This window comes from Mustela nivalis (assembly GCF_964662115.1).
Source record: "Mustela nivalis genome assembly, chromosome: 1".
NCBI classification, from domain to species: domain Eukaryota; kingdom Metazoa; phylum Chordata; class Mammalia; order Carnivora; family Mustelidae; genus Mustela; species Mustela nivalis.
In genome coordinates this window covers 154473308-154501237 of record NC_139020.1, presented here as the reverse complement: position 1 = coordinate 154501237, position 27930 = coordinate 154473308, and the positions used below count along the sequence as shown (strand labels likewise).

The following is a 27930-nucleotide window of genomic DNA, read 5'->3' as shown; positions in this document are numbered from 1 at the left end:
ACAAAGGAAGGTAGAAGAGAAATTCAAAATTAGACAAAAGGAAAATGGCACAAAGTCACAACAAACAAAAGAAAGTAGAAAATGTAAAATCATAAAATAAGTATGTAGACTATTCCTATTAAAAGCTAATGTCAGGTTGGGCTTTTTAAAAGCTCAGCTCTCCATTGTTTACAAAGAAACATATCAAAATGATAAAGGGTAAAAACGGCAAAGGCAAAGATGTGATTCAGTTCTCAAATGCATCTAACAGCTAAGAAGTAAAACTGCTGCAAACACCAGATCTTTCTTTTTAAGCCTGTATTTTTAAGTAACTTCACCCAGTATGGGCCTCGAACTTACAACCCCAAGATCAAGAGGCACAGGCTCTACCGACTGAGCCAACCAAGTACCCCTGGAAATGCCAGGGGATCTTGAAAAAGCCAATTTGAGCAGCGAATTCAGTGCCCCTTTCCTAACTGGCCAGACCCCATAGACAGACGAAGCAGGGACACCATGGACAGATGGAGCAGGAGGGCTGGCATTGCCCTGCTGCACATTCTTTACAGGCACCAAGGAGCTTAAAGTCAGAGCTGCTCGGGCCCTGCCCCTGAAGACTGGCTAAGCCCCTCGTGGCCCAGCCTCGGGATGCCTGGAACCCTGGTCCACCTCCAGACGGCCAAAGCTTTTCCTGCAGCCCGGATACCCTCCATTCCCATACGCTTCCCCAGGCCCAGCTGGTTCGTCCTGCCTCCTGGACGCAGCCTGGACGCCCCCGTTCGATCCTCCAGCAGTCCCCCTCAATGCACTCAACCTGACCACGGCACCCCACCAGCACAGTGCTGTGCTGTCCTGTTCCCTCTGGGTCCCCAGCAACTTGTACAGCACCTGGCTATGGCTCAGGTAGTGCAGGCTGAAGGGATTGGAAAGGTGTCCCCCACCAGTGTCTGTCCTTGTGCAAAGCGAACCTGATGAGAGCAGGGCACCTGCGCCCCACAGACACTTGGGGCACCCAGGGGTGAGCAAGGGCACGTCCTGTCCTAGCGCATGGAAGCGGCTATCTCTGACAACCTCCAACCAGCAGGTCACTCCCCACCTTGGCCCTCAGGGGCCTCCCTCAGTAACCACAGGCCACCTGGACTCCTGGGTTAGAGGGTCATCAGCCTCCCTCCAGTGCCATTGTCCTCCAGCCTCGCCCACCACATGGCAGGACTTGTCACGAGAGCCCCAGTTTTCTCCTGAAAGCCTCTCACCACAGGGGCTGGAATTATTCAAGCGAAGGATCCGGGTGACTGTGTCCCCTCCGGAGACCTGGGTGCCGAACCTGGAGGCAAGAGACCAGGCTCAGCGCCACCACAGCAGGCACACACAGCGCAGGCAGGGCTGGAACTGGGGCCTAGGCACAGAGGAGGCCCGCAGCGGTGGTGGATCCTGAAGTCATGGAGACCTAGGGCTGGAGGCCTTCCCTTGCAGCGCCCAGCGAGCACGACCCAGGGCTGCTCAGTGCCTTGGTAGCACCCCCTCCCTGCCCCACATCTCCCGACAGATCCCCACTCGTGGTGTGTGGGGCCCAGGGTCTGGCACGGCCCTCAGGCCACCCTGACTACTGGCTATTCCTCTCCCCAACTCCCCCAAGCCCTGTGCAGACAGAAGCCATGACCTCAGAGGCCTCTCCCTTCCCAGGCAGCCCTGTCCTGGGGCTTTCTTGATGGGTGGTGCCACGAAGCCTTGGGCCTCTTGAAGAGCAACAAGGTCAGCATGTGGAGCCAGGGTGATGGCCAGAGGGTCTCAAAGGTTGGGGGGATGAGGCCGGTGGGGTCACCTGATGACTGGTTCCTTCTGTAGCTGGTCAGTGGTATAGTAGGTGGTTCTCTGGGAGCTGATGGGGCAGCCCACCACTGCCATGTGCACTGGGATGACTGCTGGTGGCAAGTCCCCCACCTGCAAATGCACACCAGTTCTGGGTCCCTCGTGTCCCCTGCCCTGGCAGTCCCTGGCTCCCTATGCCCCTCCGCCCCGTTCAAAGCCATCCCTCCAACTGAACAACAGACAGAGTTTGCCCCTCTGCACTGAGCTAGGAACTCCTTGTTGGATCATCTGTTCTTATTTGTCCTTGTCCAGAAGGACCCCACAGGAACCCATGCACAGCAGGCGTCCCCTTCAGGCGGAATGAGTGAGAGACGGGCAAATGGGAGAATGAGTGGCTGCACCAAAGGCTAGGTGACATGTGGCTCTGGGAGGCTGTTACTGCTGCGCCACACTCACGCTCCTTCAGGTCTCGAGTCCTGGCCCAAGTAGGCAGCCTGTCAGATTCCTCTGCCCTCCTCAGTGTGCCCAGCCTCAGGGGACCCCGTGGGAAAAGTTATGAAATGGTCTGCTCCCGAGAACCATTCCCTCCTGAATCCCTGTGGTTGCTGGGGATGCGAATGCCCATCCCAAGCTCACGGGCATTGTCCTCCAACCAGGAGAGATCCAAGAGGCTAAGGGGCTGGAGCTGGGGGAGGGAGAGGCTGAAGGTGAGGCCGGGCTCAGGCTTACCGTGCAGATGAGGTTGTCCCAGTACTCGCCCCACATGTTCGCATAGCCTGCGATGTCGATGCTTAGCTGCTGGTGGGCCCCCAGCATGCCCTGAGAAATGTGGGGAAAGAAGGCAGCTCCTTTCCCGTGAGACAACATGCTTTCCATAAAATCTGGGTGATAACCAAGAATGGGATTCAGGACGGCAGGGCAAGAAGGAGGTCCAAACCCTCAGGAGTTAGCCAAGCACTATACCAGACAAGCCAGTCCATAGCCCAGACCCTCCTCCCAAGAGGCCAGAATGCAGCAGGCAGCCTCCTTCACCTCTCAGGGGCCAGGCCCCCAGGAGAGCCCACCCTTCTGAGTCAACACGCATCCCAAATCCAAACCAGACCCTGTCCATGGGCTGTATGTCCTAGCCATGAGATGGCCCCATTCAAAAAGGGTATACTGTCAGGCAGGGGGCCATGGCTATCTTAGAGATCTTGCTAGAAAAGATACTGACATGGGGTCTGTGACCAGGGTCCCCTCCCTGCAGCAGGTGGCCCAGCCCCTGAAAAGGCCCCAGGAAACACTGCTCTGGCCCACCATGGGGCTCTTACTCAGCTGCTCTCGCTTGGCCAAGTGTTCTCGAATCCGAGACGTCTTCAGCAGGGCAGGGGGCATGTTGGGGCTTCACCAGACAGGACACAGAAAGAGCAGTAAGTCATCAGGGCTGTTCCCCAGAGCTGAGCCATGCTCCCGGCAACTAGCATCCTACCAGGAGCCCAGTGGAGGAAGGCAGCTCGGCCTGCTCCTCCCAGGGAAGAGGTCAGATCTGTACACCTCCCTCTCTGGTCTTGGCACCTGCTATACCCCCACCACCCAAAGCCCTGTGGGTAGGCCACCTGCCAGCCCAGGGACTGCCTTCCAAGAAACACAGAAGGGCGCTAGGGTAGAGACCTCTTACCCCCAGGATCTGTCCTGCCGACCCTGGATACCAACCCAGTGCAGACTCATCTCTTGCCCAGCCTTCTACAAAAGACCCTGTTTCCAGTCTTTCCTGATGACATCTGTCCAGCATCAAGTATCCACTAGCTTTACTGGACTGGGAAAGTTAATGGCTTACAAACCATGAGTGGCTCCCCACCACCCGTGGCAGTGGTTTTGAAGTTGGGCCCTTCTGCCTTAGGGGACGGAGTGGTGAGGGGTTTGCTCTGGTGTGCTGGTAAATTGCCAATTTCTGTGGCGTAAAACCTTCCCCAGGCTGACGTCCAGCTACAGATGCCTCACTGTGATATCTCTGACTTCACAGCTCCATCGGCTGCCAGGAACTTCTCCCTCACCTACTGGCCTGAACCGCCTCATCTACCAGGAGCCCCCTCCAGTCCCCCAGCACAACCCCAGCATCTCCCGAAGGTCCCCGCAGAGTCTGGGAGATGGGTGCTGCGAGATGTTTCTCTACATTTCTCCACATATCCTTGTGAAAACACACCTTTCTCACTCCTCACACCACACAGCCTCGGGCCTCCTTAGCTACACAAATGCTTAACGGCAACCCCGCCAGGCCCCATGCTCCCTGGGGACTGCCCCTGAGAGAAACCAGACTTACAGGCTGGCCTTCTGGGTCAGGCTGTTCTGGGGACTCCCGAAGTACTCAAACTGGAGGGTGAAAGGTGTCTGGATCGGGGAGTGGTTGGTCAGGATGAGCCGGCAGCTCACGCGGGTCCTCAGAGGCACCGTCGAGCCGAAGTCAAGGCGGAGCTCCTCCAGGCGGTCTGGACACAGCTCCATGCTGGGCACACTGGCCCGGGCCCAGGGCACTGGTTACATGCCGCCCTCAGGCCTGCCCAGAGAGCCCGCTGGGATGGGAGTGTGAGAGCCACCTACGCACTAGGCTTTGCCCTTGGACTGCCTCCCGTGAAGCTGCTGGCCCACAGGCACATCCTTCTTGTCAGCTCGTGAGACCAGGAGGGGCCTCAACCACAAACCCTCTCTGACCAGGGGTGACTGGCCTTGTGTGGGAGAGCCCAAGCTGCCTACAGCCCTGTCCCCTGCACCTCCCACCAGCCTGGATGCCATGTCTCCAGGTGTGTGGGGAAAGACCACACGGAGGGCAGGGTTTGGGTAGAGAGACCTGCTCCAGAGAGGTGTGGGTGGGGGGGTGGCACAATAATACTGTGGTCCTTTCCTGGCCACAGGAGTCAGCTGGGAGTAGGTGCTAGTCCTCTGTGTGGTCGCTTCAACCCTCAGGCCCTGGCCCCAGCCCTGGGTTCACCTGCTGCCAGAGTCCTCCATAGAGATGGCAATAGCCACCTGCAGTCCCTGGGGCTTCCCAGAAATGCCCAGAACCAGTGGCTCCTTCATGCCTGACACGGTACAAGGGAAGGCCAGGTCAGTCAGCTCTTCCTATAAGAAAGCGCACCAAGGGCACATCACTACCCATAAGTGCCTGGACTGGGCCCCAGATGATCTTGCCTAGAAGAGGTGGTTGCTATGGGGCCCTCAGCACAAAGGCCTTGACCTCTGTCTAGTCTCCACTCTGTGAAAGGTCTCTCCAGTCCCTCCAGTGAGCCACCATTCACAGGTCCAGCCTGACATTCCACACCTTCCTCAGGGCTCCTGGCTGAGTCTGCTCCAAATATCTGTGCATAGCCCCATGAAGGGAGACCCTCCAGGTGGGCCTCTGGAGAAGCCACACACTTATTCTGATGAAGCTGTTCCCACAGAAATCAAGCCCAACCCAAGTGAGGTCTGTTCCATGTCTGTGTCTATCTGCCTATCACTCTAGTGCTCAGATTCAGCTGAGAAAGTCCACCATCTCCAGGTTTGCCAGGGAGAAATGGGACTGGGTCTGCAAGCCTCTGCAAGGAAGAAGTCTCTCTTCTCACCAGAACCACAAACAGCCAGCAACCCCCAACCAAGTCCTGAGCATATTCTGCCCCGAGGGACTTCCTGTGGGCCATGCCAGGGAGCAGCTGTGCCTTTCTTCTGGGAAGGCGGCCACCGGCTAACCTCTCCCAGTAGCACCCAGCACAGGGCCTGCTGTGAGCAGCAGCTCTGCTCTGCATCTCTGGGCAAATTGGAAAGGCGGGCCCACCTACGGCTGCAGAAGAAGGGAAGCGTAAAGCTAGTACCAAAGGCTGGACGTGGCCAGTGGGTTTGAGGGCACATTCAGGCCTGCTCTAGGCTTCGGGACTTTGTATCCCTAGAGAGCAGGCCTAACAGGAATGGGGACCCCAGGCGCAAAGGCAAGAAAATCTCTTGCCCTCTTAGAGGAGTGGGGTTTGGGGCGGACCTCCCTGCCGGCACATAGTTCCAGGGAACCTTCGTAGTACCTCAGGCCTCCTCCCCACCTTACTCACCTGGGTATGTGCAGTCAACTCCAGGTTGAGCTGGCGCTCCTCACTGGGACCCAGCGTGCCCCGTCTAGGGGAGATCTTTGCTGTGCAGACGCTTGCTTGGCGCCCTAGCAGCTGGCAGACATAGGGCCTCTTGTCACATGCTAGATTCCCAGCATTGACCTGGTGTCCAGACAGTGCTTAGTCCTGGGGCACACTCTGGTGGAGGCTGGCAGTCTGGGGGCCCACGGCAGGGCCAGAAAGGGCTGTGCGCTCACTGGTGGGGATAACCCACTCTTCCCTTCGCCTCCCCTCCCCAACCCTGGGCAACTTCCCACCTGTCAGGAGTTGCCTGGACTAAGCTAGCTGCCCTGGGAGGCCTAGAGTGATGGTGAGCAGAAGACAGCTGCCTTGGAGGCACAGGACACGGCCCCACCTCCCACAACATGCAAAGGAAACTCCACAGTGAGCCCCATGTGCGGTGCCTAGTGGGGCTCCCAACAGCGTGGGGACCAGTCATGGGCTATGCTGGCCGGGAGCCCTGGCTGTGTGCTCCAGAGACTCCTTCTCAGGTAGGGGGGGAACTGGAATTCCCCGCAGGCAGGGCAAGGAAAAACCAGACCAGATGTGCTGCTCCTTCAAGGAACCCAGCATGTCAGATCACCCTGGGGCAAGGGGCAGGCTGCGGGAGAGAAGTGAGACTCTGTTCTGGGGAGCACCTTGGGGGGGCAACTGCAGGCAAGACCCGCTCCACATGGGCCTCTGGTGCTGAGGACTGCAGATCTGGTGCTCAACAGCGCAAGTTCACTCACCTTGCCCCAGTGGAACTGGGTAGGCAGGAGGGTGCCATTGATGAGTGTGATGGTTGTCTTGGTAGGCACGCCCAGGTAGAGGTTCGTGACTTCCATGTGGCTGCTTTGTAGGTACACGTGGGGCTCCTGTACTTCAGCATACACAGGAAGATAACTGGAAGTAAGGAAGTAAGAAGTATACTGATTAGAGAAGAAGAAACAAAACCATCCCTATTTGCAGATGACATGATGGTCCATGTGGAAAATCCCGAGATGATTGTATTTTAAAAACTTCTTAAAAAACAAAAACAACAACAGCTATAACAACCTCCCATAATTATTGAGTCAGGAAAGCAATGAGGTTCAAATTCACATTTTTTGTATGCTAACCATGAACGTGTGGACATAGGAATTAAAAATACAATGTTATTTATAATTGCTCAGAAACACTGAAATACTTAGATGTAAATCTAATAAAACCTATACAAGATTTATATGCTGATAATTACAAAATGCAGGTGAAATCAATCAAAGATTTAATAAAAGGAGAGATGAACTATATTCATGGATTAGAAGACTCAACATAGTAGAGATGTCAATTCTCCACAAATTAATCTATAGGTTTAACATAATTCTTAGGAAAATCCCAGAAAGGATTTTTGTAAATATAGACAAGCTTCATTATAAAATTTATATGGAAAGACAAAGGACATAGAATAACTAAAGAAATTTTTAAAAAGAAGAATAAAATAAGAAATTGCTGTATTAGGTGTTGAGACTTTATGGCTACAGTAATCAAGTTAGTGAACCGTTGGTGATGAGATACACACACAGACCAACAGAACAATATAGAAAATCTAGACATACATCCACTCCAATCCTTCGCAAACTCTTAAATGACAGAGAAGGGGAGTGAATACTTCCAGACTCATTCCAAAATGTATTACTCTTGTAACAAAACCAGACAAAGACATCACAGAATACCACCGACCAATATCTCTTATGGCTATAGATACAAAAATCCTCAATAAAATACCAGGAACCCCAATCCAGCAACATATAAAAAGGATCATACACTGACCAAACGGGATTTTTTTTTTTTAAAGATTTTATTTATTTATTTGGCAGACAGAAATCACAAGTAGGCAGAGAGGCAGGCAGAGAGAGAGGAGGAAGCAGGCTCCCCACGGAGCAGAGAGCCCGATGCGGGGCTCGATCCCAGGACCCTGGGATCATGACCTGAGCTGAAGGCAGAGGCTTAGCCCACTGAGCCACCCAGGCGCCCCCCAAAAAGGATTTTTTAAAAGAATGCAAGGTTGGTTTTAACATCCAAAAGTCAATGTAAAACACCATGCCCAATGCACACCAAGGACGAAAAGGACAAAAAGGACATGAACATTTCAATAAATGCTGAAAAAAACCTTCAAGGAAATCTAACATTCTTTCAATGAGAAAAACAATCAACAAACTAGGCATAGGAGGGAACTTCCTCAACCTGATAAAGGACATCTACAAAAAGCCAAGAGCTAACACCATTAACAGTGAAAGATTGAGTGCTTTCTTTTTAAGATGGAGAACAAGACAAGAATGTCTACTTCTGCATCTTTTATTCAACACTGTACTGGAGTATTAGGTCCATTAAGCAGAAAAAAGAAATAAAAAACATCCAGATTGGACAAGAAGAAGTAAAATTATCTCTATACATGGACGACACAATCTTCTACTTAGAGAACTATTAGAAATAATAATGAATTCAGCAAGGTTGCATGACACAAGATCAATGAACAAAAATATTTTTATTTCTATAAAGTAGCAATGAATATTCATAAAATAAAATTAAGAAAACCAGTCTATTTCCAAAAGCACCAAAAATGATATATAAGAATAACCTTAACAAAAGAAGTAGATTTATACACTGAAAATGCCAAAACATCATAAAAGAAAAAAGACCTAAATAAATGGAAAGACATTTCATGTTCACAGATAAGAAGACTTAATATGGTTAAGCTGAACACACTCCCCAAACTGACCAACAGATCCAGTACACTCCCTATTAAAATTCCAGCTGGCTATTTGCCATAAGTGATAAGCTGATCCTATAACTCCTAGAAAATTCTGAGGACCCGAAATAGCAAAAAAAATCTTGAAAAAGAAAAAAGTTGGAGAATTCACATTTCCTGATTCCAAAACTTACTACCAAGCCACAATAATCAAGAAAATGTGTTAACTACCATAAGAATAATTATATAGATCAATGGAACAGAGTTGACAAGCCATAAATAAATCTTCACGTGTATAGTCAATGGGTAAAGAACAGGGTTCTTAAAAAATGGTGCTAAGGGGTGCCTGGGTGGTTCTGACTCCTGATTTCGGCTCAGGTCATGATGTAAGGGTCCGGGATCAAGCCCAACAGCTGGGATCCCTGCTCAGTGGGGAGTCTGCTTCTCCCTCTGCCTGCTGCCCCTCCCCCTGCTCTCCCACTCACTCTCTCCCAAATACATAAATCTTTTTTTCTTTTTTTTTAAATGGTGCTGGCACAACAGGTTATCTGCATAGAAAAGAATGAAGCTGGATCTCTTCCTCATACCATACACAAAAGTTAACTCAAAACAGATCAGAGACCTAACTGCAGGAGTCCAAACTACAAAACTCCTAGAAGAAAATCTTAGTGACATGAGATCAGGCAATGATTTATTTTTTTAAAAGATTTAAAAATTTTTATTTTTAAAGATTTTATTTCTTTATTTGACAAACAGAAAGAGCACAAGCAGGGGAAGCAGCAGGCAGTGAGAGTATGAGAAGCAGACTCCCCAATGAGCAGGAAGCCCAATGCAGGGCTCAATCCTAGGAATCCCGGGTTCATGACCTGAGCTGAAGGCAGACACTTAACAGACTGAGCCACCCAGGCGCCCGAAGGCAATGGTTTTTTAGATATGACCTCAAAAGCACAAGCTACAAAAGAGAAAAATGAAGTGGACTTCATGGAAATTAAGAATTTTTAGGCTTTGCAGTATATCATCAAGAAAGTGAAAGGATATTCCTCAGAATGGGAGAAAATATTTGAAAATCATATACCTAGCATATATTCATATCTAGACTATATGAAGAACACTTACATCTCCATAATAAAAAAAGACAACCCTATTTTTTAAAATTGGGCAAAAATCCCCAGAGACAGTTCTCCAAAAAAGACATACAAAGGGTCAATAAGCACATGAAAAATGCATCAGGAAAAAAAAAAATCAACCAAATCCTCAATGAAATGTCACTTCACACACACACTGGGACAGCTACCATGAACAGATCACGAGGATGTGGATGGACAGGCCAGCAGGGTGGAGAAGGCGGGAGGCTGGGCCGGGACTGGCCATGGTTACACCTGCACCATTATATAATACCCTGGGCCATTTGTGGAAAAGTGTAAAGAATAAAGAAGTACATACGATGCTGCTCTAATGAGAAAGAAAAAGAAGGGTGGCTGTGATCAGATTAGCTAATGACACAGAGAACAGACTATTCAAACTCCCTGGAGAGCTCCCCTAACAGCAGAACGGGGCGCGCCTCCCCGTCAGGAAGAATCCGTGGGGAAACGGCCGAGGACTTAACTCAAGGCTGCCCGGAGGTGAGCATGGCCAGTTCAGGGCCCATCCTGCAGGAACCCTGGGCCTCTCAGCTATCCTCGGGAAAAAGAGCCACAGAGCTCCACTTCATTCCTATTTATGGATAAAGGAACGCAAAGATTTTGGTCACTGGCCAGCGTGGGTTGCCTCTTCTGCTGTCTTGGCTGCCTTCCCCAACGGTGGTCAGTCCTCCTCCCGGGTTCAGGTCGCTGGGTACTGACGGCGCTCACGCCCACTCGGCTCCCTAGAAGAGGAGTGCTCTCCACACCTACACCCACTTCCTCAGAAACCGAGACCGCCAGCTGCTCGTGTAAGTCTCCTTCCTCTCACACTCCAGACCCCAACTGGGCAGCCAAGGATTACTTACTGTACAAGAAAACCCACCAAGTGAAGGTGAAGGATCCCAACAGCGACATGAGGAAACAAAGATGACTTTCCTTGGGGGGGATCTGAGATGCTATTGCATCCATAAGACAATAACATATGGCTCTAAAAAGGAACAATCTGAGAACAAAAAAGCTTGGAAATTTAAAAATATGACTGCCACGAAGAGGGCATCCACCCAACACTGAATGAGCACCTGGCAAGGCCAAGGACATCTCCCTGAACAAGGAGCACAAACCCTGAGAGAAAACAAGAAAAATGGTTCAGTTCCTGCCTTACAAATCCAGCAGGCCTGTGGTGGGCTATAGCCTTCATTGTCTGGAGAACTTTCCCACCAGGCCGACCCTCCCCCTCTGGCACAGGCATGGGGGGCGGGGAGGCATGTGACCCAAAGAGGCCCAGTCAGAGCCGGAGAGAGCCGGTTTCATTTTTCTCGAAGGTTGTTAAGCTGGAAGGAAGTGTGTGGGTCTGAGCCCTAAGTGGCCCCCGCCCCCAGGGCAGAGTGGCCAAGGGCCTTTGCCCTCAGGGGAGAGAAAGGCAAACAGAGAAACAGAATTAGAGGCGGGGGCAGGGGTGAGGGAAGTGGGTAGAGAACCAGAGAGAAGCAGAACAGACCCAGGAAAAGACTGGAGCCCATGGATTCAGCAGGGCAGGAACGCCCAGCTACAGGAGCCAACAGCTTTCCAGTTTTGCTCAAGTTGGTTACATCTGTGTTTCCATTACCTACACCCGGATACATTCTGATTCAGGCCGGGTCCTTGAAGAACAGGAGATGGGAAAGGAAACCAGGCAGACTTAATAAAAGGCATTCTCCCAGAGGAGAAAGACTTAACCTTGGTATTTAAGGCTCACAAGATGCCACATGGGATCACACTGAAACCCATGCTGGGTAGAAATGCATTCAAACCGAACGGACACAGGTGGTACTACCCCACCCCCAGCCATCAGGTGGTCACACTTAAAAGTCAGATTCTGTCTGTGGCTGGGAGAGGGTGGGGTAATGGGCAGTCAGTCTCCTGCACTGGAGGTGGAAGGATAAAATGACAGTCTTTTGGGAGGTAATTCAAGAGGATCCATGAAGATTTAAAATAAGCACTTCAGTGTTTTTCTAGTTTTTCTAGTGTTTTCTAATACCAAATATATGCAGAAATGACTTATTAACAGCGTAAATATATATACAGTTTAAAGAATTCTAAAAAGAGCGCCTGGGTACCACCCTCGCCCAGCTGAAGAATGAATACGATGCTTCAAAATAATTTAGGAGGGGATGAAGGATAGGAATGAAACAGTATTTGTAGTGATATGATAATTACTGAAGGTAGGTGATGGGTACGTGGAGGCTCATTACACTGCTCTGTTTTTATGTATGTAAGAAATTGTCCACAAGAAAGAAAAGAAGGCAGGCAGGCAGGCAGGGAAGGAGGAAGAAAGAAAGGGAACCAAAAACCTTGGAGGTGTCCAGTGTGGGCCTCCCAGAAGACAGTGATATTTGCTCATTTAAACACGTCACAATTTTTGGTGTCCGTTCTCCTGCTGGTGAACGCTGGATGTTTCCAGTTTTTCACGACTATGAACAATGGCGACAAGCATCCGCTGTGAGTGCTCGGCTCCCAGGGCACACGTGTGTGTTTCTCGGGGAGCACCTCTCTGAGGGCTGATGCTGGGTCACAGGGAAAGCACAGTCTTCACTTTACTGGGTGACACAAAGTGCTGCTGTGATTATACTTATTTCTAATCTTTCATCACACAAACTGGAAAGATACACCCTATAATATGACCAGTGGGTTTTCTCTGGGTCATGGAATTCCTTTTCTGTAATTTCCAAATCTGATAGAATAAACAAGTTTCACCACCTTTAAATTCTTTAATGACTCCAAATCCTTCATGGCATACAATATCCATACACTGTGAAGAGGCCTGGAGTGGGCTGTCCTGGCTGTGCCCCACCGCCCCCTTACCTCCAGGCTCCGTTCACCACCTCCAGCTCCAGGACGGTCTGCAGCCGCTGACACTGCTTGGCCTCCAAGGTGATGGTCACTCTGCACTCCCCCAGAGGGTGAATCTGGCCACTTGAGGGCTCAATGTCGAAGGGAGACACCTGATGTGGAGGTCAATCCGGAAGAATGAGGAGAGAGGACACTTGGAATTGCAGAACTGGCAGCTGGGTTGCCCCCAACCAGGGTCGCCCCCAAGCTGCTCTGGCTCTTCAAAGAGGTGCTAGGAGGCAGGACAAAGCAAACAGGGAGAGCAGAGCCCTCGGGATGAAGAGGATAAAGACCAAGTCTCTAAGTAAAGGAGAGGGTCCCCGTGTCCTGGCCCAGATCTGAGAGGTAGAGGACAGAGGGCATGCCCCCAAGGGGAAAGGGGAGACACACTAGGGCAGGCTCAGTGGCTCTGTGAGGTCTGCCCAGCCCCAGCGATCACACATGGGTCAGGACCCTGATGGCTCTAAGGAAGGCAAACCACCAAGTCACCAGATTGGGGGAAGGGCGATGCTTCCATGACTACCCCCCACCCACAGTTGCCCACTGCAGGCTTGAACCCCTTAGCCTCCATACCAGCCATAGGAAGGGAGAAGAGAAGAGCAAAAGCTTAGGAAGAAGAATGTACCTGGGAGGGGGGCTCTCTATCTTTCTCTTCTGGTCCCAAACCTGCACTGGTCTGACGGAAGGGCCCTGTGGTCACACTTCCCTAGTGAGGGTGTCACTGAACATGGAAAGGTCACACCGAGAAGGGATGCTCTCTCCTCTGTGGTCTCTTCGTTCCAGGAGACTGAGACAGTGAGTGCCAGGCCCTGCCTGGAGGGCAGCCTGCCCACACCACAGAGGCCTGCCATCTTCCACCCAGTCTGCCACGTTAGCCAAGGTCAGGTGCAGGCTGCCTGTCCTGGGCTCTGTGCTCTCTTGTTTCCTCCCTGGCACTGGTGGGAGGGAGGAGCTGGCCTAATTCAGTAAAAGCAGCTCATGAGCTCAAGTCTGGGCCCCAAGCTCTAGTAGTAAAGAAGAGCCCCTTTGCTTTTATTGGTCTTTGTTCCTCACATGCATCTCCCTGGGAGTCCTGGGGGGGGGGGGATTCTGTAGGCCAGGACTACATCTCTGTGCCCCTGACCTGAGCACATCTAACAGACCCCAAATCCCAACATTATTTTTGAGAGCTCAGAAGAACAGAGTACAGAGAACTGCAGAGACAGGATTCATACCAGCCTCGATTAAGACATAAATCTCAACATACTATGAAATTGACGGTTACTTCAATTATAAAAAAATTGTCATTCTTCACAGTGGGAAAAAAACGCAGAGGACCTGATGATTCCACCACCCATTAGCTGTGTGATCCTGGGGAAGTCACTGTCCCTCTCTGTCTCTATCCAGTAAGGAGCACGGCTGTGCTCTGTGCTCTGGGAAGTCCCAGAGTACTTAAGGAAGGGGACTAGGGTGGAGGGGAAAGGCAGGCTAGGGCAGCAGGCACCTAACAAGGGCATCTCTGGGTGGCCAGAGCAGTCGCACTTTATTCTCCATCTTGAGCTTCTGCCTAAGGTTTCATTTGAAGAAAAGCTTCTTGCCTAAAGATATTGATACCACCCTGTCCCTGTCCCCATCTTCCATGCTTCCCAAATCCAAGCAGGGAGACCAATGAGCCTGGACGAAAAGTGCAAAACTCCAACCCTGTGTAACAGGGCACTTGCCAGCGTTTCTTGGCAATGGTGCTGGTAATTTGAGACAAATGGTCCCAACTGCTAAGTTTCAGAGTGCCCAGAAGGAGAAATGAAGCCATTGCCTAAGGAACAAGGCTGGTCAAGTGTAAAGGAGAAGTCTGGGAGAAAGGGAACGCCCACGGGCAGATCTGCAGCTGCACCTGTCTTTCCTCAGCTTCTGAATGCGTTAGGAGGGAAGGGCAATGTTCTGTCCCTAGACGGTATGTGGGCAAGCAAGAGGGGGACCTTGGCAGGGAGTCGGAGGGAGGGTGCTTTCATCACACACACCTGGTCAGAGCTTCACAAGGGCAACAATGACCTAAGGCAGCTTCCAAGAAGCCACAGTTGTCCCGTGTATGAAGAGTGGGGGTGACCAGTGGTGACACACAGCTAGCCAGAGGCAGGTAGGGAGTAACTGACATTTTGTGCCATTTGCTCTGGTTTTGTTCTGGATCGCACATTGTATTTAGTGATGATAATGATGATTATATTTAATCACTTTTAGTATTCTCTAAGTTTATAGCTAAAAGGAAAGAGCTACTTCAGTGGAAATACCTCTTGGATTCTCTTGTTTGGGGCCGCAAGCCCAGGAGCAAGTGCCCCCTGGTGGCAGGTACTGGAACTGCGGGTACTGTCTCTGGGAGGTTGGGAGCCTTGGGGGTGAGCCCTGAGGGCCTGGCCATCCCTGGAGACTGGGGAGCTTCCCCCCCAGCTCAGCTGCCCATCTTCCTTCCAACTCAGGCTGCTCTGACAGAGGGAGAAATCCATGTCTTATTTCCACGTCAGAAAGACGGTAGAGAAAGGAACAGGAACATCCAGTTCAGGCTTAAGTTCTGCTGTCAAGGGTAACCCAACTGCGTCAGAGATGGGGAGAACCGGTGACACTGCCAGGCGGGGTGACCAGGCAGTGACCTCCTCTCCAGCCTCAATGCTCTGAATGTGCCAGGACAAGTGAACCAGCTGCCAGCAGTGGCGGGGTGGCAGTGGGGAGGCAGCCCTGGAGCTGGTGGGCACCCGACTTACATCTTCGCCCCTCTCTTGGAGGCAGACCAGGCTCTCCTTCATGCACCACGTGGCCAGGAGCTGGCTGACATTCTGGATCTGGATGGAGTCCATGGCTTTTTGTCCCAGGCGCAGCAAACCGAACTGAAGGGCTGAGACGCTGATGACAAGGGCGGGCCCCTGAGACACCCAGAGGGGCTTGTCACCAGGCCACCCTGGGAACAGACTCTGCACCCTACCCCTGCCACCCTGCAGGCCCTCCCAGCCGCACAGCAACCACCCCCCCCCACCCCCACCCAGCACCACCTTAAAGGCTGCCTCAACATGTAACACCACTGGCAAGGGTGAGTTTTGGATTTCACACAGCAGGTCCTGGCTTGTTGGGCCAGGGACACCCCCGGTAAAGCTCAACTCAAAATCCTCCACCTCGCTGGGTTCTGGAAGAGAGGGGGAAGTGAGCTGGAGAAAGGGAGGGGGACAGTTCCCCGCTGTGGCTGGGCCCAGATGTGTGGCCTCTGCTGACTTCTCATCCACTCCATGTGCCAGGCTGCAGCGGGAGCTGATCCCAGAACCCCCTGAGCCCCTGCACAGGCCACCATCCTCTCTCAGGTCTCCCCCACAGCCGGCCTCAGGACATCTTGCCTACACCCCTACCCCGCCCCCACCACAGTCCCTGCAGTACCTATGGTCCCCATGCAGGGCTCTACTTCAATGATGTGGCAGTCACTGATCTTTCCCCACAGGTATCTGATGGGGGACTTGCTGTTGTTCCACATCTGCAAGACACACCCCAATCCAGACTCCACAGGCACCGCCCCTGCACAAATCTGCACCCACCAAAGGACTGCAGGGCTGTGGGCCCACAGAGAGTCCTCCCTACACCCTCCCAGCTAATTCTTGGCCATCCAACAGCACCCCCACCACACAGCAGGGTTTGTGGGTGCCGTATCCCATCAAAGACCCACGACCATAGGAATGGCCCCACAGCCCTATCATTCAGAGGATGCTGGGGAGCTGGTAAAATGACAGACATGCCCGGCCCATCACCTGTGCACACCAAATCAGGTTCAGGAGCCCCGGGGACAGTCTCATCCTCTGTGCGGAGGCTGCCACCTGCTCCTCCAGCCACACCCTCCCCATACTCATGCCAAGTTCCGCACACTTTTGGGTAGCCTAGGCTGGGGGGAGACCATAGCCTACCTTAAAATTCTTCTTCACATTTATGCCAATGTAGTTCTCCCCGGGGATGATGAGGGCATATGGTTCTAGGAGAACCTGGAAAGGTTCCACTGAGCCTTTCACCTCGATTTCCAGGACAATCACATCATCCATAGAGCAGGAGGAATCCTTCCAGTTTTCCAGGTCCAAGCTGAACACAAACCCACCATGAGCTAAGTGCCAACACAGCCCAGGAGCACAGCCCTTCCCTCTGTCCCTTATCTGTGGTCTTGTAAAAAGAAAGCACTCCCCTATCCGCAGCTCCTAAGTGCCCTCAAATCAGAGGCATGAGCCAACCAACCAGTGACAGTCTGGGACAGGATGCCTTGCCTGCTGCCTCCTGGAACTCAGCTGTGGTGGCACTCAGCCTGGGGTCTACACACGAGGCTGCCTGGACCACACCCTGACAGTCTGCCTGGGGAAGAGCTGGTGGAGATGCCCACAATGGGGCAGAGCCTCCCCTCCTCATTGGCCACCACCCAGGGCCCAGCAGTATGGCTGCCCTGGGCTAGGGCTAAGTGGAGCCCAGTGAGTCATTCCCTGCAGCTGAGTCCCTCTGGGCCTAGGTGCCAGGGCAAGGCAGAAGTGCTCCCCCGTGTCAAAGCCGGCTGAGGTCAGGGGGCTCATTGACTCCTTGCCCTTGCCTTCCCCAGTATCCCTAAGGGGGAAGGCAGGCCCTGCAGCCCACCCCTCATGGGCCCTGTTCCCACTCACTTCATGGGCTCTGGGACTTCCTCTAGCACCATCTGGAGCACGCTGTGAAAATCCCTGGACTGCAAGGCAAACACGGCACCTTGAAAACAAACTGCATTCTAATCAGGCTGCCCTAGAGAAGCCGGGAGCCATGGCAGGAATTCCTTCTCCCCCTTGGCCTAGCTGCCAGAGAGGTCTTCCAAAGAACATAGTGGTGCTCCCCTTCTGCCACGCCCCCATCCTAGGGAAAGAGGGGTGGCCTGCCAGGATGGGAGGCAGGACTCGAGTGTGGGGGCTGCCGCAGTCCCGAGACTGGTGTTCCTACCTCAGCTGGGCCAGAGCGGACAAGAAGGACAGGCTCTTCAGACCCTGACATGGCCCATGGGCAGTGCCCTCAACTGTAGGAAGCACCAGGGCCTCCCAGAACAATAGGGCCAGGATGCCGGCTGGACAGGCCAGGGAGCTCTTGGGGGACCCAGAGCACCCCCTTCACTCCCAGCTCTTGTTCCCCTCTTGAGTTACACACAGGGCCTCACACAGGGGCCCACCATGTGAACCCAGCCCTCGGCTCCTGCACCTCATTCTTCAGGAGAGGTGGGGGCCTGAGCAGAGACGGTACTGTCACCAACACAGTAGAAACACGGAAGACACCAGAGCAGAGGAAACGAGCCCGGGGCGCACCATCAGGACCAGGGAGAATACGCCGCTTTGTCCTCCAACCCCACTCTCCGCTAAGTCCTGGCCTTGGAGGATGCCAGGATCTTGTCAGGCTCAGCGGCGGCTTCAGCGTCACTAAAGGAGGACGGCGGTGGGGCAGGGGGTGGACGGGGACGGGGGATGGAAAGTGCCATGGCCCCATCACGTGTGACTACCAGGATGGCATCATTCTTACCTCATGAGGAGAAAAGCTCAGGATGAACTCGTGGTCCGCGTGGGGGCTGAGAAGCCCCCTGTCGGGCAGGATGGAGAAGGCTGTCTCCCTGTCTGGGTGGTACTTGAGGCTTTCCAGGCTGTAGCTTTCCCCAGGCATCAGGGGCTGCAGGTTGGGCTTCATGATCTGCCAGTGGAAGGCCAGCTCCACGTGCCTGTGGGGGCCAGTGGAGCCATCTTGCCAGGACCAGTCTCCTGACCCCCTGCCTGGCTGGGCCCCGCTCCAGGAGTGAGTAGAGAGGACCCAGGATCAGGAAGTGGGGGAGCACGGGGGTCAGGGGGTCCATGCTGGAGACCTCTCTCAGGGAGCTTCCCTCTCTCCACTGCAGTGGCCATGGTGACGCAGGGAGAATGGTAAACACAAGAAATCCGGCTCTGTTTAACTGTAGATATCTGGAGACTTTTCTGCCATGACTTCTACCACACGAGAGTTCCAAAGGTTTGCTGCCTGGTGTCCCCATTCTACCACCCTCTGCCCCTCCAGCTGTGGCGTCCCAGGACAGCTCTGTCCAGAAGGGGGTGTGCCCACCGGCTCCCAGCAGGGCAGTGACAACTCCATGGCGGTGGGGAGGTGGGACTACGGCATGCTGCTGATGGAGGGGTAGCCGATGGGTATAGCTCATCACCTCAGGGGACAGACCCTCGTAAGGCCTGGGGTCGCCAGGGAAGGTCTGTGCTGGCTTAATGGCCGGGCTCACAGAATGGTCAGGACCTGAACCCACTGGTCACAATCTGCCTGATCCTGGAACTTGGCTGGCCTCCCTTCACAGGCAGGGCAAGACCTTTCTGCAAAACTGCTCTGGGCTAAGGATACTCCAGAATGATGTAGAACAACACTGTCCAATATAACAGACTGCAGCAGTGGCAGTCTTATGTATCTGCTCTGTCCAAAAGGACAGCCACGAGCTACACCTGTGGCTGGTACTTAAAATGTGACTGGTGCCATCAAAAAAGTGAGCTTTATTTTACTTTTAATTGATTTCAATTGCAATAGCCACATGCAGTTACCGTGATGGGCAGTGCAGACCTGAGTTCTCCCATCCTGTCCAGATTCCTTCCTGGCCCTTGAAAGGAAGCTCCAGCCTCAGTGGGAACTCTGGGTCAGGTGCAGAAGGAGGAAGGGTGCATGTTGGAGGGCCCGGCACAGGGGTCACTCACGTAACATTTCTAATAAGCAGCTGCTTTTTAGCTGTGGACTGAAGGTTCTCAGGCTCAAAGCGTATGAAGTGCTGGGCTGTTAAGTCTGTGAGCTCTCCAGGCTCCGGGTGACTTTCTTCACCAGAAATATAGATCAGATCCAAAGCAACCAGCTGCCCAATTCCTGACACCGTAAGATGGTAAAGTTTCACCAGGGCTGAAATCAGAGCTCTATGGCCAAAGGCTGTCCCAGGATCCATGCCACCATCCACATGCAGCTGGCCTTGACCATGAACCCCAGAAGTGTGCAAAGAGGGGAATGGGGGGCCATTAGCACACACATCCCATACCCATATCTTCCCAGACTACAAGGAGGTGATTTTGATAACTTGGCACATAACAGACACTCAGTTAATATTTACTGGGTGAAACTGGATGGAAGAACAGAAGGATGAAAGGATGGAAAGAAGGAAGGGAGGGAGGGAGGGAGGAAGGAGTACATCTTGGGGGAGATCCAGAAGAATGCCCCTTCTAGCTCAGAACAGAACAGGACATGGGATGCCTCTGGTCATTTATATTTAAGTTTCTGGCAATACCCCAAAGGAGATCCAGGTGAGTTTCAAAATGAAGAAATCAAAGACTTCACCCAGGTTTCCATCTGTCTATCACCAGAAGTTTCCCTGGGGTTGTACCAGAGGCCACACTGGCTTGGGTCTCCAATGTCTGACCAGAGCAAACCCCAGAGCGCGACTAAACCAGACCCCAGAGCCTGGGGGCTGCAACACCCCTTCAGGGCACCCCCCTGAGGAAGGGTGGGCACAGCTGAGCCATGGACAAGGCTAATGTGGCAGTTTCTGGAGTCATAGCACCTGTCCACCCCAGCCCAGGCCTGGGAGCACACACAAGCCTACCTACGGTCACCAGCTCCTTTATCTGGCAGTTGTCACACACAATGATGAAGGTCTGCTCTGCCTTTTCTAGGTTCGTTGGGAGGAATAAGACCTGGAGAAGAGAGGGGCTGCCCTGTGACCTCCCGCCTCCTTGCAGACACACACCCCTCCCCTTGTTCCACTTCTCACTTCCCACCCTGTCCCCGCCTGCTCTTCCCCCACCCCCAGCCTTCTCCCTAAGGCCAGGAGGTTCTGCCAGGGCCCCAGCCCAGACTAATGCAGGAAGCATGTTGAAAGGTATGAAGAAGAAGTTCATAGAGACTGAGATAAAAATGGCTCTTCATCACGGGAACACACGTTTAACCTCATTCGTGATACAAGAAATGCCAATGGAAACCACCCGGAAAAAATTTTCACCCTTCATATTGGCAAGGAGCAGAAAGCCAGCAATCAGGAAAGCAATGACAAGATAGCTGGAATTCTCTTCATAATTATCCAGAGGGGAAGTGTGGGGTTTGGCTGGAAGAGGCGGAGAGGCACAGATGCCATGAGCTTGGCCAAGAGTTAAGGAACATTGACTGGGCGCCAGAGAGCCCACTCCATGTTTGCATGTGCTTTAAAATACACACGACGACAGGCTTTTTTCTTTCTTTCTTTCTTTCTTTCTTTCTTTCTTTCTTTCTTTCTTTCTTTCTTTTTTTAAAATATTTTATTTATTTATTTGACAGACAGAGATCACAAGTAGGCAGAGAAGCAGGCAGAGAGAGAGGAAGAAGCAGGCTTCCTGCTGAGCAGAGAGCCCAATGTGGGACTCGATCCCAGGACCCTGAGGTCATGACCCGAGCCGAAGGCAGCGGCCTAACCCACTGAGCCACTTTTCTTTTACATTTGATAACACACTGTACTGGCAAGGGTGTGAGGGATCAGACACTCTGACGCACCCACGTGGTGGGGATTCAGTGCGGTCACAGTTCTGACCAGCAGAGACCCCAGAGCCGGCAAAGCCCCTTCAAGGACTGGAAGCTGCCGGGAGATTCATGGTTGGACAGGGTGATGTACGGAGTTGTCGAAATGGCCAGAGATCAGAAAGAATCTTCGTGGCCAGCAGTAGAGGACAAGTGACCCGGGTTAAGGTTCATTTGTTTAGTGGGATACTATGCAGCTGGGACAAATACGAGAACACTCTTTAAGACAGAACAGAATGGTGAGTGGGCAGAACAGAGTGTGGTCAGTGATTTGTGGGAAGGAAAGGGAGAAGCAAAGGAAAGAAAGCTCATTGGGCATGGTGTTATCTGGCAGGCAGTGAGAGACTGGTGGCACTGCCTGATGCGGGGCTCGATCCTGGGACCCTGAGATCATGACCTGAGCCAAAAGCAGATGCTTAACCCATGGAGCCATCCAGGCAGCCTGGAAATATAAACACATTTTAAAACAAACCCCAAATAATCGATAAATAAAATACACAAAGGGGATGCCTGGGGGGCTCAGTCAGTTAAACGTCTGCCTTCGGATCAGGTCATGATCCCAGGGTACTGGGGTGGAGTCCTACATCAGCCTCCCTGCTTAGCAGGAAGTCTGCTTCTCTCTCTCTCTCTCTCTGCTGCTCTCTCTGCTTATGTGTGCTCTCTCTGTCTCTTTTTCACTCTTTGGCAAATAAATAAATAAAATCTAAAAAAAAAATACACAAGGAATGCCAAGGGGGGAAAAACCTCCCTTTGACTGCTCATGACTCCCCAGAGTCCTGCTGCTCCTCTCTTCCTTTCCCTGAGGATCACAAGAGGATGGGATGAGGGGAAGTCCTGGCCTGGGCAGGGACGGTCAGCCCCAATTCCTTAAAGCCATACCACAAGGTACTAACAAGGCCTGGACCAGGCAACAGGACCCAAGCCACACTCCATCAGCAGGTGAGGTCTGACAAAGCCCTATAACACCCATTACCTGGCTTCATCCCAACCCCAAAAGTGAGGTCCTTATCAGGGATCAGACTGGCACAGACATGAACAAGAAGGCATCACTCCAGGACTCCCAAACGAGATCCTATCAGACATTTGATACCGGAAAGCAGCTTCTAAAGGAAGCCTTCCTCTTCACTGTGCCTCAGACAAACCCCAGACCCATTAACTCAAAACCTCAGGATTGGGGTCAAGATACCAGTGCATTTTCAAGATTCTTAGAAGATTGCAATAGGTAGTATGAAAATGCTATGGCTCTTGGCTCTCACTACCTGATGACACGGTGCAGTCGAAATGCCCTTCCCTAGAAACAAGACCGCTTTCACTCTAGAATGTCAGTGCCCCTCCGACAGGCCAGCAAGGAAGGCCACGTAAGCTTGCAGCTCAGAGTCTGAACCCTGGACCGTGAAGTTGGGGAGGGTGAGGTGTGGAGCATGAGGTGCAGGGAGAGGGGTGTCTGGTGGCTCAGTCGGTAAGCATCTGCCTTTGGCTCAGGTCATGACCCTAGGGTCCTGGGATTGAGCCCTGCATCATGCTCCATGGTCAGTAGGGAGTCTGCTTCTCCCTCTCCCTCCTGCTCTGTCTCTCTCTCAAATAAATAAATAAAATCTTTTATTTTTTTTTTTTAAAGGGGCAGGGAGACATCATTGTTTCTCACAGACAGTGCTGGGGATCAATGAGCAGGTGTGATGGGCCAAAGGGGCCACTGAAAGAAGCTGGTTAGGAAAGGACAAGCCACACAGCCAGCAGATCCAAGTCTGGGAGCTTCTGCAGAGGCCCAGGATAAGGGGGGAGGAAGGAAGACTTTGCCAGCCAAGTAACTGAGAATGAAAGAGGAAAGAGAGGACAAAGTCACTATCGTCCCCAGGCACCAGACCAGGTAGGGGTTGAGGGGACGTGTCTAAGAGAGACCAAAGAACCAAAAGAAGATTCCGGAGGCAGCTAAGATGGGAAGGACTCCCAGGCTAACAGTGCGGACAAACAGCACTGGGGGATCATGGTGGAATGCTAGGGCTATCCGCATTTGCTCTGTAAGAGGGGTCATGAGACGGTCAGATGACATCACCCCACAGAATAACACCCTCCTACACAGAAACCATCCCAGAATGAGAGTGGATATTCAAGTCACGAAAACAGGTGAATGAAATCACGTAAGCAGTTGAAGGAACATCCATGACTGATTGTAATGAGGAGAAACTCTATGTGCTGTCCAACTACCGACCTCCATACATATGGCCTGTCCTGGAGCCAGCTCAAACACCGAAGGCAGGATTCCAAAGGGAGGTTGCTCAACGAAGCCAATGGTTGCAACAGCCTTAAAGAAAAGCGGAAGATTACACAAGAGCTTGGAAGAGATTGTAAAATCTAGCCCTTTGATGACACACTTCTCTCCTCCATCTATTTTGCAATCTGAAGGATCTTAAGGATCATCCAGGACACAGCCAATGAAGAAACTGAGGCTCGCCCATTCCGCGAGCCCCCCATGAGGAGCCCCCATGAGGAGCAGAAGGAACTCACCACTGACGAGTGAGTGCTTCAGACATGAAGCAGAAGCATGAGATGAAGCCTCAACCTGGAGGCGGGCTCTCAAAGCATAGTCCTGCCCCCACCCCAGCACCCTGTGTGGCTGCCTCAGTCCCAGATCCACCCCTGGTTCTAAGTCCCAGAGTCGAGGGGAGCTGCCATCTCGCTGGCAAAGGAGGCCATCTCAGTGCGCCGGGGACCCAAACCCACACCTAGAGGACCCTGGCAGGTAACAGAAGTGAGGGAAATGGTCTTGGAACATGCAGTCCTCCGGATCTATCACCTGTTTCCCAGAGACACAGATCTGAAAAATAAGAGCGTGAGCACACAGTCTATGCTGCCAAGGGGCCACAGGGAATCCTGGCCTGGCGCTGCCCATCTTCCAATTTTTCTTTTCTCTTTTTCAAAAAAGATTTTTTAAAAGTAATTTCTATGCCATAAGTGGGGCTCAAACCCACAACCCCTACATCAAAAGTCATGTGCTCTACCAACGGAGCCAGCCAGGCACCCCTCCAATTTTTCAGAGACTGGAAATGCAGATTTTTAGGTGAAATCTCCCTAGTTTTAAATGTTGGCCCAAAAAATGTTTTCGAGCACTGCGCCAAATAAATACGGCACAGAACACAGCCAAGGGGCTGCCAACGTAGGGCTCTGTGAAAACGTTTGCCACAAGGATGCCTGAAGGAAGGAGTAGATGCGGTGACAGTTGAGCCTGGCTTGGAAGGATGAGGGAGGTGACACAAGCTGCCCAGGTGACACAGGTCTCCGTGGCAGGACAACCAACCAACCACAGTGCTGGTCTCTGTGGTGTTGATGACAGCAGGTGGGCGAGATACACCACACCATTCTTTTGTGTGTGTGTCTCCAATCACAGGTCACTCTAGCAAGTTCCTCATGGGGTGGGGGTGGGCGGGATTTTCGTGGATGGATTTGCTCTAGCTCCAGGCAGCAGCCTGCGATCACTCACCCGGAAACTTGGTGGCGGCCAGCTCTTCTTAGGCATCACGCAGAACTTGCCGACGCTGAAGCCCACGTTTTTGCAGACGAATCTGGTTATCTTCATTCCCCCGATGAGGCAGTAACCGCAGTCCAGCACTGGTGACACTGGAGCCACAGGGGAAGGGGCACAGCAGAAATAACGTGTTGCTCTGAACAGGCCCTGTGGCCCCTTGCGCCCCTGAGGTCATGCCAGAGCTCAGAGCAGCCGTGGAAGGATGCAGGGCCTCCGGCCCAGCGCCCGGAGCTGAGAGGCTGGATGGGCACCCGCCCTGAGCCCTGCACCCACACGGTAGTCTCTCCATGCGTTGCTGGCTAGATCAGCAGGAGTCTGTGCTCACTGGAGACTCAGGCCTCAGCCAGGGCCACGCAGCATGGATCAGAGTCCTGGGTCCAGCCGAAGAGGCTTGCTGCTAATGAGACCAGCCCAAGCCAGCTTTCCCAAAGCCACCCACACGACCACAGAGGTGACATCTGCTGAGGGCCCCAGGCACCCCTGGCTTGGCTCAGTGTGACACAGACCCACTTGGGAATCTAGGAGCCAGCAAAGCCTGTGCTGGGGATAGCTAGGCTGCTGGCCTCCTCTCTTGCTGTGTACAATTCTGAGTCAGCCTCCACCAGGAAGCAGGACAACGGGGGCCCAACACAGCGGAAGGCTATATGTACTAGCAGGTGCCTCCTTAGGACCCAGAAGCCCCTGCCTGGGAGGACCAAGTCATGTGCTGCCACAAAGGGCCCCTGCTAGCAGACGGGTTTTCCAGGGACGTGTCAACCTGAACTGCATCCCAGGGAGGGCAGAGCACACACTCACACGTCAGCACTGGGGGGGCCCGCCGGGCCTGCAAGGGGATCAGGAGGGTGTGGGCTGACTGGGTCTCGACCAAGATGAAGTCATCAAAATCCCCAAGACAGTCAGGAAAAAACTGGACGATAAACTGGCAGGTCATTCCAGGAGCCACCATTCCGCCTTTGCCTGGGAACATCCCTATGCATGACAGAAGCAAAAGATGAGGACCTGGGGACCAGTCAGCCCCCGGGGCTTGGGCTCATGTGTTGCGTGTGGCTGGCAACCAGGGGACAGAGGTAGACCCTATCACAGCTGGGCTGCTCCAAGAGTATTCCTTCTGTGCCAAAGCCACGCTGATGGCAGAACCACCAGGCTGTGCAAGGGGGACAGGCTGTTAGGGCTGGGAGTCCTAGGGAGACCACCAGGGCCCGGGCAGGTGGGTGGCAGAGTGATAGGGTCCATCTGGAATAGTTAGGGGAGAGATGCCTGGCCTGATGGCTTAGAATTTATTTTGTGGACAGCAGAGAGCCATTTGAGCTTCCGAGCGTGGTTGGGAGGGGAACGACATGACCAGAGCTATTCTTGGATAAAACACTGTGGTGTGGAAGCTGGAAGGCCAGCTGGGAAGCCCCCACACTGGTTTAAGTGGGGAATGAGGACAGCCTGACTCGGGCCGTGGAAGCATGGAGAGTGAGCAGAGGGCAGGTCCAGGGCCCAGAGGGGGTGCCCGGAGAAAGGGGCTGGCGGGACTCAGAGACATCACTAGGAGGATGGGTGGGAGGTGGACGGGCTATCTGCAGAGCAGAAGGGCCCCAGGGACTGCGACAGGAAAGGAGGGCCCAGGCTCATGTGAGGGTCAGGCGGGCCTGTGCTGGGAGTGAGCCCACGTACAATTTCGAGGTGGTCCGGATTACTGCTAGGCTGACTCACCCAGTCCCAGAGCGAAGTACGGCGTAGAAGGTGGGAGGACTCGCAGGTAGCGACTGGTCGCGGTGGTGTTCTGCAGGGAGATCACCATCTGCCCAGAAGTCAAGGGGAGCTCTTTTAGACAACGCACATGGCCAAGTGACGTGAGGCACATGCTGTACGTAATATGGAAAGAGGGTAGAGGTGTAGATGCAGTGAGTCTGAACTGGGGGATGGGCGCATGGGGATTCAATACACCCCTCTATCTACCCTAGATTGTATTTGGAAAAAATAAAATACAAAGTGTACATGAAGACAGGAATAGATCTGACCTATGCTTTGCCCTCTTTAAAACAAGACCTACTATTTGCCGAGCATCTGCCATGTGCCCCTCAACCTTACAAGAGCCAGGAAAAGGTGGGAGCTATCTCTGTTTTACCCTGACAAAGTTGAAGTTAAAAGAGGCCCCTTATCCAGTAAGTAATGGTCTTGATATTTGAGCCCAGGACATCTGGCTCCCAAGTCCTGCCCATCTGGCTTCTTATGTTGCTGACTTCTTCCCCACATATCCCTTTGGGTCGTTTCTTCCCATGGGCCCAGTCAAGAGGTGTTTGTGGGCACCTATATGACTGGTTTGTAATTGGGCCTCCCACTACCACTCAACCCATCCAACCCCTATTAAACCCTGCTTTCTATTCTCCCTCCCTCTGACTGGGAGACCCCCAGGGCAAGGCCTGGGACTCAAACACTGCTAGCCCCCACCAGCACTCCACACAGGGCCTGGCAGAAAAGAGAAGCTCAGTGTATGAGCATATCTCTTGCTTCTCTTTTGTGAAATATTATACTAGAAAAAAAAATCATAAATTATAACATGACAAAAGGCATGTTTCCATTACCTAGATTAAGATAAAAACATTAAAAATACAGATGAAGCCCTATCCCAGCCCCCTTGCTGTCCACCAGATAACAGCTACATAAATGTGAAGTGTGTGTCTTCATACTTTTATTCATAGGTATGTATTCCTAAGTCAAAACTTGTCCATTTTTGACCAACACAACAATTGCATCAGTCCATCTGTAAACCACACCCAAGTGTGGAGAGACCCATATTACTATTTTAACCTTACTCTGCTATTAATGATGATGAGCATTGTTTCACAGGTTTATTTCCTATTTGGGATTCCTCTTGTGTGAGTTGTCTGTCCATATCCTTTTTTTTTTTTTAAAGATTTTATTTATTTATTTGACAGAGAGAGATTACATGTAGGCAGAGAGGCAGGCAGAGAGAAAGAGGAGGAAGCAGGCTCCCTGCTGATCAGAGAGCCCGATGTGGGACTCGATCCCAGGACCCCGGGATCATGACCTGAGCTGAAGGCAGCGGCTTAACCCACTGAACCACCCAGGCACCCCTGTCCATATCCTTTTACCATTTTGCCATTGTATACTTTGTCTTTCTCTTATTGATTTGTAGCAGTTCTTGATATATTCTGGGTACTAATTCTTTATAAGGTATATGTTGTAAACATCTCCAAGTTTATAACTCATATTATCTTTTGATATACAATTTCTAAGATTTTAATATAAAATTCATCA

At 52.3% G+C, this 27930-nt stretch overlaps 1 protein-coding gene and 1 long non-coding RNA gene across 17 annotated transcripts in view; one reads left to right on the top strand and one right to left on the bottom strand.

The window, feature by feature from the left end:
• DLEC1 (DLEC1 cilia and flagella associated protein) overlaps positions 1 to 27930 on the bottom strand; it is a 65575-nt gene that overhangs the window by 5223 nt on the left and 32422 nt on the right. For all 16 annotated transcript variants that reach the window (XR_014315554.1, XR_014315555.1, XR_014315556.1 and 13 more), the window contains 21 exons: positions 26362 to 26449; positions 25456 to 25629; positions 24616 to 24752; positions 23347 to 23439; positions 20194 to 20284; positions 19304 to 19466; positions 18108 to 18300; positions 17237 to 17295; positions 16505 to 16673; positions 15987 to 16080; positions 15611 to 15741; positions 15326 to 15484; positions 12567 to 12706; positions 6626 to 6779; positions 5838 to 5948; positions 4751 to 4881; positions 4085 to 4276; positions 3096 to 3166; positions 2515 to 2666; positions 1799 to 1917; positions 1230 to 1300 (listed from right to left, as the gene is read on the bottom strand). Coding sequence is in view for 10 of the 16 variants with exons in the window: in XM_082745400.1 (XP_082601526.1) it covers positions 1230 to 1300; positions 1799 to 1917; positions 2515 to 2666; positions 3096 to 3166; positions 4085 to 4276; positions 4751 to 4881; positions 5838 to 5948; positions 6626 to 6779; positions 12567 to 12706; positions 15326 to 15484; positions 15611 to 15741; positions 15987 to 16080; positions 16505 to 16673; positions 17237 to 17295; positions 18108 to 18300; positions 19304 to 19466; positions 20194 to 20284; positions 23347 to 23439; positions 24616 to 24752; positions 25456 to 25629; positions 26362 to 26449 (2692 nt within the window). In the remaining 6 variants the exon portion in view is untranslated. The remainder of the gene's footprint in view (positions 1 to 1229; positions 1301 to 1798; positions 1918 to 2514; positions 2667 to 3095; positions 3167 to 4084; positions 4277 to 4750; positions 4882 to 5837; positions 5949 to 6625; positions 6780 to 12566; positions 12707 to 15325; positions 15485 to 15610; positions 15742 to 15986; positions 16081 to 16504; positions 16674 to 17236; positions 17296 to 18107; positions 18301 to 19303; positions 19467 to 20193; positions 20285 to 23346; positions 23440 to 24615; positions 24753 to 25455; positions 25630 to 26361; positions 26450 to 27930) is intronic.
• On the top strand, positions 4278 to 8907 carry LOC309872216. Its single transcript, XR_014315740.1, has 2 exons — positions 4278 to 4562; positions 6737 to 8907. It is a non-coding gene; the product is annotated as an uncharacterized lncRNA (long non-coding RNA).